Source organism: Betta splendens, chromosome 11 (assembly GCF_900634795.4).
Source record: "Betta splendens chromosome 11, fBetSpl5.4, whole genome shotgun sequence".
Classification (NCBI taxonomy): Eukaryota; Metazoa; Chordata; class Actinopteri; order Anabantiformes; family Osphronemidae; genus Betta; species Betta splendens.
The window spans coordinates 1004502-1018436 of NC_040891.2; the positions used below are offsets into that span (position 1 = coordinate 1004502).

A 13935-nucleotide genomic window follows, 5' to 3' on the forward strand; every position below is an offset into this window, starting at 1 on the left:
CTATTACTCTTGCTTAGCAGTCTATGGGAGGAACTTTCTCCGCTTTGAGGCAGACTAAAGTATAGGTCTGAGGGCTTAACCAGGCACATCATTAGAAAGATGGCAGGTATGACTACAACTGAGTGAAAGAATTGTGTTCATAGAGTGAAAACTGTCGCTGTAGCGACACGTTAAAGAAAAAAGTTCCTCAAAAACCACCCTATGCTTAAACTGCTAAAAATCAGAAAGTATTAAAGATATTAATAAGCTGAACAACAGATTAATAGTTGAAAATTTACCATTTAAACCATGTTTAAATGGTGTCTGTAGCTTGAAGTTGTCAGAACGTCAAAGGCAGCGGACCCACATGCACGGCACGGACAGGCTGGGATGTGAATAACAAAAGGGATTTATTCCAACTCAGAGTCAAGATCAGGCAGGGTCATACACACAAAGTTTATAAGGCGCAATGTCGAGAATCAGGCAGGCCCGGTGTCAGGGACAGGCAAGGTGTCAGGTTTTGGCAGAGATCGGACCCACATGCACAGCACAGAGATCTCAGACAGACGGTAGAGTTTAAAGGTTTAATACAGTTTTCGTTATGACAGTCGGTCCAGGTCATACACAAGGAATCTCAGCTTTCGGTACAGAGGGAGCAGGCTGAATCAGGTCCAGGGACAGGCAGAGTCTCGGTAACAGGATGACAAGGTTTACAGTACCGGTAAGGAGCAGGCTATCTCGATGTCAGGCGGTCAGGTCGGTATCACAAGATCTTTCCAGGCGACAGTACAGTTCAGGAGCAGACGGGAATCAGGAGTCAAGAAAACGAAACAGGATCGAGGAACATACAGGCAGGATGATGAAACGCTGGAAGGTGATGACTAGCATACGACGATCTGGCAATGGGCTATGGGAACTTGTGGTGCTCAAATACACAGGTGAGTGATTACTGATTATAGACAGGTGTGAGTAACGAAAACCGGAAGTAAGACTGGAGCTAATGAGATGAGACTGGAAACCGGAACTGCTACACTAAAACGGGAAACCAAAACATAAGTGAAACCAGAGTCCTTCAGAATAAAACGAGAAACAAAAAACCCAGATTGTGACACAAGGTTCGTATACAAGAGTCTGGATTACAGTACCGTTCCGTCAGGCGTGAGATCGTGGTAGGCAAGCAGGCAAGGTCGGTATCAGGCAGGATCAAACAACCAAGGCATACAAGACAGGCAAGGACTAGACAGGCTCAGCGTCGATGCAAGACTGGGCTAGGCTACAGAACGCTGGAATGTGGTGAATAACACGCAACAATCTGGCAAGGTACTAGGGTGAGAAGTGGTGCTTAAATACACAGTGACCTGATTACTGATGACGTGCAGGTGTGGCTAATGACCAGTAGAAACAGGGACAGTATTAGCGGAAGTGAAACCAACACGTGACCGTAAACACAGCTGTGGAGTGAGTGGCCGGAAGTCCTTCAAAATAAAACCCTAGAATAGAACCAGCCAATACCGAAAATAAATAACTCAAAATAGAACAAGGGGCAGGGCCAGAGATTGTGACAGAAGTATGCTAAAGTAGTTAAAGCATACTATAATAAGAATAAAGATTACAACAACTAAACAGTGAATGCTTCCAGCAGTAATACAGATTAGAACTAAACAAAAAAACTTTGAAAAAAATGACATTTTAAAATAAAAACATCTGTATTTAAATAAAAAGGCAGATGTAAGAATCTGTAGTATTATGAAAATAATCATTTTGAAATGGAATTTCATAATAGTGAGCAGATTTTACAGCATAATGAAACGGAATTCATAATAATTATCTTAATTTAGAAAATGCTTGATTATTTCATTATTTCATGGTCAGTTTACATAAATGTCTCTCATTTTTTATATAGGTATTTATTTTATAATGGTCTAATATTATTCAATATTGAACAATTTGAATTTCCATATATATGTGGTTAGTTCTCCAGGGTTCAGAGTATTTTTTTTCAATAAATAATTGAAAAAATAATTGAGAACATAATTGAGGAATCCAGCTGCTGCTTGGCACCCTTCTGGCCTACGAGATTAAGCCCATATCCACAGAGAAAATCAATGACCACCGAGCAGTAGGCATGGCCATCTATAATGTAGCTGTGAGTTCAGTTGAAACTTCGAACACTAATAATTAATAAATTATTAAATCACACCACCAGATGTGATGACATCGGTATCATTACAGTACAGTTTACAGTATCACCCACCCCTAGAAGAAACCCGACACAGAATGAGACACATACTGTAAGTTGAAATTTCAAGACTTAACCAAGAAATATGTTGACAGATGTTTCAAAGGTTTGATGGACTGCTGGGATGTGAGGGACTCCTGACGAACCCAATGGAAAGGTCTGTGTCTGGATCAATAATGTTCCAGAGCTCCACTTCGAGGTGGAGCTGCATCCTGGTGGGCTAGTACCCAAGAAGTGTCTTTCTTCAAGCAGTGGTTCTGAAAAAGTCTGAATCTTTCAAGAATCCCATGATTTTTGGGCAGGACAATTCTCCACCACATGCATTAAAGTATTCCACTGAAAGAACATTCCTCACTTGACCTAAACCCTGTTGAGAAATTGTGGGTCTGAAGGAAAACAGTTAACCTCTCTGAACATAGTTTGAGAGGCTGTACTGTAGGTACTCCTGCACAAAAAATAACTTGATAGGCTCTTTGAATGGAATGCTTATGCATTATTAGAAATGGTGGTTATATTGGTCACTGGTTTGTTGTTTTGTTTTTGTCAGAAATGTGTTTAAATTATTTTGAGCTTTGTTTATTGTCTTCACATTTTGTGTTTTTCATTTAGTTGAATAACAAGTCTGTACGAACAGATGTGATCTGTTAGATCTCTAAGAGAAGCCAAAACCTCACTTTTACTGTACGTCCTTAAATGTTCAGGATAAAGGTTTAGTAACATTTTGGACTGACTGAGAGCACTATATTTATTCAGTAATACAAATAATCCTCCAAAATACAAGTTGACTAATTGTGCACAGTGTATGAAGGTTATGTATGTAAGATGTGTGAAAAATGTAAAATCCCTACTACTACATCCACTTGATAACCTTCAGGAGTCTGCCTTTACCAGTATGATTAAATTGGATTACTACCTCCGTCTTGTGCCACTGTATAGGTCATTTTATGCTAAACAATGAATGCCAAACCCTGGTATACTAAACCTTTTTGTTTGATAAAAGGTAAGTATGAGCCAAAATAAGCCTTGACTACTAAAGGTTTAATAAGCTGAAGTACAAATACTGGTGCCATTTCTCACAGCTGCTGTCTTGTTCCTTGTCCCTGTCTTGCAGGTGTGGTATATGGTTATAAAGGCCTACTGCTGCTGCTTGGCATCTTCCTGGCCTACGAGACTAAGTCCATATCCACAGAGAAAATCAATGACCACCGAGCAGTAGGCATGGCCATCTATAATGTAGCTGTGAGTTGAGTTGAAACTTCAAACACTAATAATTAATGAATTATTAAATCACACCACCAGATGTGATGACATCACATAGTACCGGAGAAGGTGTAGAATCCACACTATTAGTGTTTGTATGTGTGTACTTGTACTCACTCAAAGTGAGAACCAAAAAACTTATTTTTTATCAAAGTGAGGACATATTGACAAAATGAGGACATTGTGGTGGTGATTTTAGGGCTGAGGTTAGAATTGATTGAATGGTTAAGGTAAGGGGCTAGGGAAGGCATTATGTGAATGGAGGTCCTCACCCAGATGTAAGTAAAAGAATGTGTGTATATACAACTATATTCCTTACACATCATGCATAACCTGTAAACTGACAGAGGCTGTACTGTACATGTTTTGTACATGGCTGAGCTTACTCTCTGCTGGGGTTTGAGCAGTGAGAGTTACAGAGTGGAGTGTAAACAGGCCTGTGTGCACAGACCTCCACAGTAGTACACAGGCTAGACTGAATGTATTGCTGTTGCTACTTCTTTAGGTTTTCCCTGGCAAATAAGTCTGAAACTGATACAGACTATAGACTGTCGGGATCATTATTTTTTTCTGTTCCCACAGTTTAAACCACCAAGTATTAAAAAAAAGGTTGTTTCCATCTCCATTTCACTGTAGCTACAATAATAGTCTGTTACTGCAGTGTAGTGATGGGTAGATGAGGCGTCATGAAACGTTTCGATACATTGCAAAACTGTATTGATACTGTGCCGATACTGTGTCACTGAATACTGACACCTGCTGGACATTAAAACTCCCTACAGGCAGCCTAGTTGACGGACTCATCTGACACTGATTTTGTGACTTAATATATACAATAATATAATTTAAGCCATTGTATGTTATATAGTATTATTTCATATCTTCATTTACATTTAAAATTTATATTTTTAGATACAGTCGATAAAGTGTATCATAACGTAAAAATCTAAGTGAACATGTTGTGAATGAAGATGCCTTTTTTTTTTTTTTAACAAATTTGGTCTCTCTGCCCACTGCAATGAGGAGATCTTGCCAAAGGTTATCTAGAAACAACACACTGCCATTTTAGTACACCATTTCCAAACAACAAGAAACAAATAATGCTGAATAACATGCCTAAAGAGGGTGCAGACAGCTGCTGTTCTGACTGCAGTCTACTGACGGCCTCATTGCACTTGGAGGAACTGCGGAGTGATTTAAATCTGGGGACTAGAAGTGTTGCTGGGGTCAACACACTGTGAGGTGGTTTTGCTTAAATAGGAAAGTTCTGTCGAACAAATACGAAATTTAACCTGCATAAAACAATATGATTAGTAAAGAGTCACTTTGGAAATTAATCTGAATTCAGATAGATCAAGTGAAAACTTTTTAAAATTAATTAATTATTTTAATAATACACTTTCACTTTATTATAAAATTAAATCAAAAAAGAAACCTTATTTTCCGATATGAGATGAATTATAGATGAATTTGACGATGAACGGCAAACGCTCAGGGATTCCATTCGGCAGATGCATCCCGACACATGCGCTTCCTTATAAACACAGTCTGGCGCGTCAGACAGGAACTGTATCGGTCACGTGCTTTCCCAACGCGATACGCGCACCGACACAGTGTTTCGCTCTAAGAGCTCGACGCAGGCGCCGACGCATCGGTGTTGCCGGACCCGTCACTACTGCAGTGCAATGGTTTACAGGTGCTGGTCATTAAATATCACCAACCAGTTGATTTTATTTGTTTGTAGTAGTTTAAAACAATGGATTGTGAATTCTTGATGTTTCTTTTCTGCAGTAAAAATATAAATAAGTTGTTTCTCTACTCTGTTTTGCTCAGGTGCTATGTATGATCACAGCACCCGTCACCATGATCCTGTCATCACAGCAAGACGCCTCCTTTGCCTTTGCTGCTTTGGCCATCGTCTTCTCAGTCTACATCACACTGGTGGTTCTGTTTATCCCCAAGGTAAAATCAAATCTAATATAAAGATATGACAATATTTTAAACAGGAATTCTGACCTAGTATTTTGCTCTGGTAACTTCAGTGACATCAGTCAGCGGTCTCTGCTCATGGCACCAATGTCATTATAATTGAACCTACAAATACACAAAAACTTAAAACATACACATTGATGAGAAAATTCTGAGGTATCAGCAAGAGGCTATTACAGTACAGCCCTTCAACCTTTGGAAATGCTGTGATTTTTGTTTTTACTGACATGACACGCCAGGATCATGGGATGTCACTTCCTGTTTCATGTCTGGCTGAATCACTCACTCTTTATTAACACTTGTCTCCATAACCTGTATTCAAGTTGTCTGTGGTTGTGGGTATTCTCTCATGTGAATGTTTTCTTGTTGCCCTAAGCTGGTTGTTTCTTGTTTACCAGTTATTTTACTGTCTTTGTTATCCTGTTCATATTATCGGTCTATTTTGTTAGTTATTTCTGCCTGTCTTGTTTGTTTGAATGCATTCTTAGTTTTGTTAAAGTTGTTACTTAGTTTGTACTTCTGCGTTTGGAGGTTTTCCTGCTGTGCAGTGATTTTCTGTTAATTCATTTCTGTTCAGTCCCAGTTTGTTTCTTTATTTGTTTGAACTGAGCCAACTGACAAATGTATTGAATTATGCATTTGATAAACTAGCATAGTCTGACACACTTAGAATTTATTTATTTATTTATTTATTATTACAGCTTATGGAAAACTTTGACATTTGCCAAGTAGGCAGCCAAGTATTAGAACCTTTAAAAAAGGTGCCAGAGACAAAGCTGGAGAGCACAGTGCCAGCTAGCGGAAGTACAGTAGGTTGTAGGGGATTTGCTGGGTGCTCTCTCTACGCAGTTTACACCTGGCTGGTTATGAGCTGGCCAGTGAAGAAGAAAGAGTCATCTGGAGAGCCTCTAGATGGCTATGGATAGAGGAGCCATCCATAGACTAATGCTGCTGTAAGCATCATAAGTGATATGATGCATCACCGACCATTCATATCTTTCACCACTGATATGCTAAATGTAAAAAAATAGTTTACACAGCATAGGGCCCATTTCACACATTGTAACATATATACTATAAACCTTTCTGATGTTGATGCACTAAAACCTGCATACGCCATTTGCAGATGCGTCGTCTGATAATGCGGGGTGAGTGGCAGTCAGATGCCCAGGAGACCATGAAGACCGGCTCATCCATTAATAACAATGACGACGAGAAATCGAGACAACTAGAGAGAGAGAACAAAGAGCTGCAGAAGATCATTCAGGAGGTTGGCCATTTTCCCATAGTTCTCTTGCTGTGAAATTAGTGCATTACAGAAGGTCCCTTTTGCTGCTCTGTTTACAGAAAGAAGAGCGTGTGTCAGAACTGAGAAACCAGCTAACTGAGCGACAGGCCCTGCAATCTAGAAGAAGAACATCCACTGTGAGCAACCACAGCTCTCCACCAATCACCATCACCCATAGCAATCCCAGGTCTCTGGCCCAACCACCAGGCTACTCAGCCCCCAACTCTGATCCCCACATTGTCTCTCCTACCTTCACCAATTCTTCCAGCCTGTGCCAGCCTAAAGGCAAGATCAATCGGAATAACTGCCACACTAGCCGTCTACAAATGCTCTACAAGTGAGAGGGGTGGTGAGCAGTAGCAGGATCGTAGCTACATATTTATGAAATGTGACAAGGGGTGTCAGTCTTAAATCAGTGTCTCTTGGAGGAGCTTAGTGGAAAATCTTCTATCACTCAGCAGCACTTAAAGTGAAAAGGGTAGCGTTAAGAAAAATGTCTAATGAGGATTTACATACCCACCTTGCCCAGCTTAATTAATTAATTAATTAATTATATTTTTCTGATGAAATAACTTTACAATGCCCCATCTGCTGGTAATTAATGATTTGCCTTCTAAACAAAGTTGATCTGTTACCACACCCTGACCACTACAGCTATGGCTGCTAATGTAAATGTTTTCCATTATTAAACTAAACATGTGTTAGATGAGCATAGAATAGCAATAAAATATGTGCAATTCTTGTATTTTTTGCAAACTCTTGACATGGGGTCACAGATATTCCAAGTGTTTTGGGAGGATATTTAGATGCATATTTGAACCCTAAAACAAAACAAAATCTACTAACAACAGCAACATTATCTAGGAATGAAAATATTTGAATTGTTCATGTATGTTTATCGTTTAACTAGGGGCTTAGCAAGAAGTTTGGATGAAGCTTATATTTTACAGTAACCTCCTGCAGTTATGTACTTATAAAGTGCTACTGTATGTACAGAGTTAATGGTCTGAAAAGCAAGACATATGTCTAAAGCCTGTTTGTGACAGAATGGCTGGATGTCTCCGTCATGTATTAGGCTTTGCCATTTTCACTAGTCCTGTTAAATGTTGGAAAAGGAGCTAGCCAAATTGTTGTACGTGGTTGCATTTGTTTGTGTTGAAGTTCTCAGTGATGCCAGTCTTGTTGATTTAGGGCTGTTCACCAGACGAGGACCTTCAAAAAAAGCCAGTTCACAATAAAAGTAATCTCAAGGCACTTTACAAAGTAAGGCTTAAGACCTTACAGAATCCCTTCAGTGTGTACTGGGGCAGTTTACAGCCAGGTGTGAGACTGTAATGAGGATCAGCATCTTCACATCTGAGGCCTTGGTTATGAATCAGTGTGGATGTGTTTACCAATGAAACCCTCAGTTTACCAATTGATCAATTTTCCTTCTCTCTTCCCTACAATCATCAGCTTAAAGTCAAGACAGAATTGACAAGTTAGACAAGTTAGTTTCTTTTGCAGAATGATACTTTTCAGAAGTTGAATTCTTTTTCTGGAAATAATTAATTTTACCCTGGAACATGTTGTTCCAACCCAAAACAAAATTTTGGTAGACATGAAAGAAAAAAAAGTTGGTTAATCTAAATCTTAAATGTATTACCTCACATTACATATAAGGTTTGTTTTTTATGGATTTATCAATGTAACAAAAATGTGTTTATCTTAACAGTAGACATAGACTGAAGGGATTATAGTACGCTTTAAATTCATCTTTTTAATTTCATTCTTTTTAAACCTAGTTAGGAATTGATCCGTGCATTAATACAGTTCAGTGGTAGGAAGCAGTGGTCTGTCTTGTTACCCACTGTGTGTTAGATTTGACAAGTCAGCTTGTTAACGGTGCATGTTTCCACCACCAAGTTTCTGGGTTGTTCTTCAGATTTCCCAATTAAACACTCCCTCACTCATCTTCTCACCCGCTTTATCCACTCAAGGGTCACAGGGGGCCTAATACATCTGCTTCAAAAAAGAGTTTTCATTTACATGATATTGCCTTTTCCAGATTAAGACTCATTGAACGTGCTACAGTACATGGGGTAATTTTTTGTTCTTTTGCATTATACAGTATCTGAATCTCATTGTTAAAATTTCAATTTTAACCTGAATTTGTGTGCAACACATATAAATAAATAAACATGGTTTGTGTTAAACTGTTATGATAAACGCTTACAAACGATAAAATAGTTTGTTTTCATAAATGTGAGTATTTGAACTTCTGATTGGACTAATAATGTGAGGCACAGATTTATGAACCATGATAACCATTAAATTTTGCTACTGCTATAGTGAGTATGTGTAAATATCTGCTGTTTGTTTGTCTGTTATAAAGTATTTTACCTGTTGAATGTGTAAAGCAGTAATGTTCAAAATATGCACATTGTAAATAATGATGTACATGTAAATAATAAGACATTAATTTTGCATATATAAACTGTATTTCATGTGTTACAGTATTCAGAGTATATTTCTATATACTGTATACCTGATCTGGACAATATTTTGAAATGTAAGAATCAAAATAAAACTACTTGTTCATCTGAAACTATGGTCTACAAATGCAACATATACTGATAAAGTGGCTTACAATACAATCATATACACTATTTCATCCCCAACAAAAGTCTTCTATTATATCTTGTCATGTGAAGAAACATCACTTTGCCACATTATAAAGCAGTAACTCTACAGCTTGTATAACAGTGAACATTCCCTGTCCCCTCAAAAACAACTCATCACAGACAATGTGTCACAGATCAGAACAGTGAAGGACCCAAATGCACAGCTCAGACAAGACTTGAGTTTTAGAGGATTCAAGGTCAGTACACAGATGGCAGAGATGAAGGCAGCAGTACAGGTAAGGGGTCGGGCAAAAGTGGTAGTCAATCTCCAGACTTAGTTAAAAAACGGAAAAGTCCAATACAGCACAGACACGGTCACAAACAAATGGTACAAATGGTACTTACGCATGAAAATCCTACATAAGAACAAATCTATGCCTACAGTAGGTTCAGATGTATCACAAACGAAATGTGTGTAGATTTATGGTAGCTCCCTGGCTGGCATAGGTAGGATCCACAAGTGAATCCACATTCTACATATTGGACAGGAGGTGATGTTACCTCTTGTATTAAAACATTGTTTAAAGGGAGCCTTCCAAATTCACTTCTTCACAATAACTTTAGATATTCAGGGGTTAATTAAGTGTGGTAAATTCTGTTCCTCCTATGGAGTTATTTCTGTCCATTGCAACAAATGTCAAGTTGACCGTGGTGTCAGGTTGGCCACTAAAACAAATAAACTGCTGCAGCTGAGTAAACATGGACTTTCGATGGACACGTAGGCACTCGCTGGTTGCATAAACAACACTGCATTAAAAAGTGGGCATTGGGAGATGTTTCTTAGAGTGCTTCGCAGAGGGTCTGCTGCAGACACCCAGCTGACCTTTTTCGACCTCTCAGTTCTTTCTGCAGAAGAACAAGCGGGTGAATTCGGCCACCACCTCTCTCATGATTATTCTGTGATTGTACTATTTCATTCTATGTAATAAATTCATGTGTTAATTTGAGCATAAAAGTTGAGTCTGTGTGAACTCTCTAACAATGTCGGAACAAGAAATACTCAACAGAATGGCGTCACGAACACAGGCGTGAGGAGCCGTGTCCAGAACCAACATTTGTCCGGACTGGCCCGGGCGCACGACCGTCGTCATCAGTGAAGGTAAATAGCGTTTAAAGCTTTTACATGACGATTCTCTGTGTTCATGACAGTGTGAGCAAATGTTGGTAAGATTAGAGAAATCTGATCATTAAATTCTGATTTGGCTGCTTTAAGCAAAGTATCTGTGTGGGAGAGACAAAGAGAGGCGGTGGAGAATTTACCTGTGCCTATATTGCTGTAAATAACTGCTTTGCATAACCAACTGCTTTGTGTGTATGTGCTATCTCGCGCTTGGGGAAAAATGACATGGCCTATTGACCTCTAGAAGTTACGTAGGTTAACTTGAGGCAGGCGACGTTTGGAAAATCTAAAGTATGGGCGTTGTAGTCTGCATTCGGATAAAATAAATTTAAGGCTGTGTAAGTTCTGTGTCGACGCTGGAAAATTTGGTCCAGGTATTGAGCGGGGTCACTGAACCATACCTCGTTGAGCGGCTGTTAAATTAAAGGGAAAGACGTACGGTACCGGCGTCGGTAGACAGTGCGGCCTCGGTGCAACGGGTTGTGAAATTTGGAAAATTCGACCTGCTCGATAGAATCGAAAGTTATTAGGCACTGTAGGCTTGTGTAATGTATTGGGAATCTACATTAAGCTTGGAACGGATCAATCCAAGTGTAGAGCTTCCCAAGGTTTGTGAGGCCTGGTAACATAGGGATAACCGGTAAAAGAGCTTTTTGTTTATTGTGTGTTGAACTGCAGTGTGTCGATGTGTCAGTATTGCGCAAGTATAGTTAAGTTGGGGTGAGTATATGTTTAGTATATGTTAATGCATTTAAGGATAGTGTGATAAGTGCTAAGTTGTTGCGGTGTTAATAATAATTAACAGGTGTCGAGGTAATAACATTTGAGTCTGTGTCGGTAAAAAACCTTGAGTGTGTGTTAATAATTGACAGTGTGCGTTCCCTTTCGGTCCTTTGGAGCAGAGAGTGTGTGTGTGTGTAACGGGGGAGATACAGCCTCACTGTTCAGGTCTGTGTGTGTGTTTGTTTGTTTTTTAACAGTCTGGGAAGAGCCGTGGGGTAAATGCTGTGTAGATTACATTTTCGAACGTTTTGATCATTCTATCATTTTTGATAATTCTAATATTTTTTTAGTGTCCCGTGTGGACATTGGGGTAATCATTGTTTGAAATAATCTGCGTATTTTAGAACAATGTTTCCACACTGTGGTTGGGACTGGTCAAGCAGGTCACAGAGTGTGTGCAGATTGCGGTCTCCTGGTTTGGTTAAAAAAGAAAATGGGGGGAGGAGTGAATTGGGACTCCAAATTGGGCCCAGAGACGTTAGCTTTTTTCCTCTTCGGGTATTCACGTCTCCTGTCTGTGTGTGTGTGTGTGTGTGTGTGTGTGTGAATACTGTCCAGAGCAGCAAGTCAAATAAGTCAAGTATGATAAAAAATAAAAGTATAATAAGTCCATTAACATTCATTCCTGGTCAGTCCATTTAAGTGTGTCACATACATACCTATACATATGTCCTATATTCATATTATGAATTGCGCCGGTTGCTTTCTTCTCCAGAGATAGGAATAATGAGAAAACATCCTCTCTTTTCTCAGGAGATTCAGAAGTATTCGAAGAAATAGAATAAGCGGACGGATAGGGCTACGTCACCCTGGCAAACAGAGGGGACATTTGATCTGAGGCAGTGGGTTGAGATCAAATCTGTGAAGTTAGGCCTTAAACGGGAACGAGAAAATGCAGTGTTGCATTTTATTAGCTGTGTAAAAATGATGATCAATCTAATCAGATCACTATAATTAAGTCTCTTTCAGATGCGTCCCAGATGGATGCAGAAGAAACAAAACCTGGAAGGAGAAAGAAGCTAGTTCACCCGGTAGCTGGTCTAGAAGGGACAGACAGGGCAGTGAAAAGGAATGAGTTATTAGAACTGCCCGACGTTTTTTTAAAAACAGAAAATATCAATTGGAAATTCCTGCAGTGAAAGTGATCTGCGTGACAGAGCAGGTAGATCACTGTGGGCTGGGTCAGATGAGGATTTAGTGTGTGTGGGTGACGAACGGGTAAATGAGGTTTCTGATGGACTTCCTCTGCTGGTCAAAGGGGCAAAGCGTCAAAATCTGCCCTGGCAGAATGATCTGACTGGCACTGTGGGACTGTGCAACATGTCAGTAGAACAGATAACAGACCATGTGATTCATGCTGTTGAGCTGCGTCAAAAGCAGGCAAAGGAGGCAGTGAAAGAAGCAACACGCCAGCAGCAGCGAGAAGAGGGGGAGAAAAGAGCTCAACCAACCAGCGTGCCTCAGAGCCCACCTACACCACTAGGCATGGCCACACCTCAGGTGATGTACATTCTACCAGGAGGGTGGACAAGACGACCTCCTATGAGCAGAGGAGGGACTCCTCCAGGCCGAGGAGCAAGACGAGGCTGCTGTGGAAAAACTGTGAACTGCTTCCAGTGTGGGAGGTATGGACATGTGCAAAGCCAGTGATGGAACAAGAGTCCACCTGGACAGCCAAGGAAGGCTGAGGCTGAAGCAGGGCCACTGAGACAGTGCAGGCTGTCAGACGTGAACTGTGTCAATGGACGTTATCAAAAGCCAAAAAGCCGGAGGCCTCTGAATCTGTGTTCTCACCTTGCTGCACACTTTAGTACTTTGAGACTCAGACAAACATCTAAATTTTTAAAAACAAAATAAATAAGTCGAATTGGTGAAAATAACTCAGTCCTTAAAGCTGCCAAAATCTTAAAATAAATAAATGAATAAAATAAAATAAAATAAAATATTTCAATTTTACAAGGAAAGGGAGAGGTATGGAGAATATTTCAAAATAAAGTTCAACTTTATTTCAAAATAAAGTTCCCATTTCACTCACTCTGCTGTTCAAATGCTTCACCTGATGCTCAGTGGTTGACTGTGTTTTATCCTCCAAGAGGTTTGGCTGTATATGGGTTTATATGAACTTTCTTTAGTAAGTTACAATATTGATGACAATATGTTGTCATTAGAGACTCAGATAGTCACGGGGGAAATTACAATTAGATGCAGTAGTGATTGTGGGGTTGTTTGTGTTTCTAGGTTTATTGCTTTGTGCAACAGGTTCAACAGGTTGTGTTATGTCTAATGTGTCATCTCTGATAGGTTGTGAGAATGCAGCTTATTTAGTCTGTATGTTAATTTCGTCATAGAGTCACTTAGTGCATGCATTTACAGCACTTCCTGAATTAAATAAGTTTTATCGCAGTGATTCTGTGTTCTTCATCAGGTTAGTCACTAAAGCTCAATCCTTCTTGTTTAGCTGTCAGCTGACATCGAGGGTGTAACCTTGAAGTTTAGATGCTGTATAAGTTTCTTAATTTCACTTAGTTTATTAAGTCCCAGTAAGGATAGATAAGTAAGGGTAAGAAATTATTTTTAGGGGTTGTACTAATGTGCCCATCTTAAGTTAGCGATT

General features: G+C 39.6%; 1 protein-coding gene across 3 annotated transcripts in view; it reads left to right on the plus strand.

Annotated features, from left to right (window-relative positions):
* gabbr1b (gamma-aminobutyric acid (GABA) B receptor, 1b) overlaps window positions 1-10373 on the plus strand; it is a 142978-nt gene extending 132605 nt beyond the window's left edge. For 2 of the 3 annotated variants that reach the window (XM_029167437.3, XM_029167438.3), the window contains exons 15-18: window positions 3330-3457; window positions 5312-5440; window positions 6594-6737; window positions 6815-10373. In XM_029167437.3, coding sequence (XP_029023270.1) covers window positions 3330-3457; window positions 5312-5440; window positions 6594-6737; window positions 6815-7096 — 683 coding nt within the window. In that variant the 3' untranslated portion in view covers window positions 7097-10373. The remainder of the gene's footprint in view (window positions 1-3329; window positions 3458-5311; window positions 5441-6593; window positions 6738-6814) is intronic. The other variant, XM_055512974.1, reaches the window with a different exon arrangement.
* Window positions 10374-13935: the final 3562 nt, after the last annotated feature.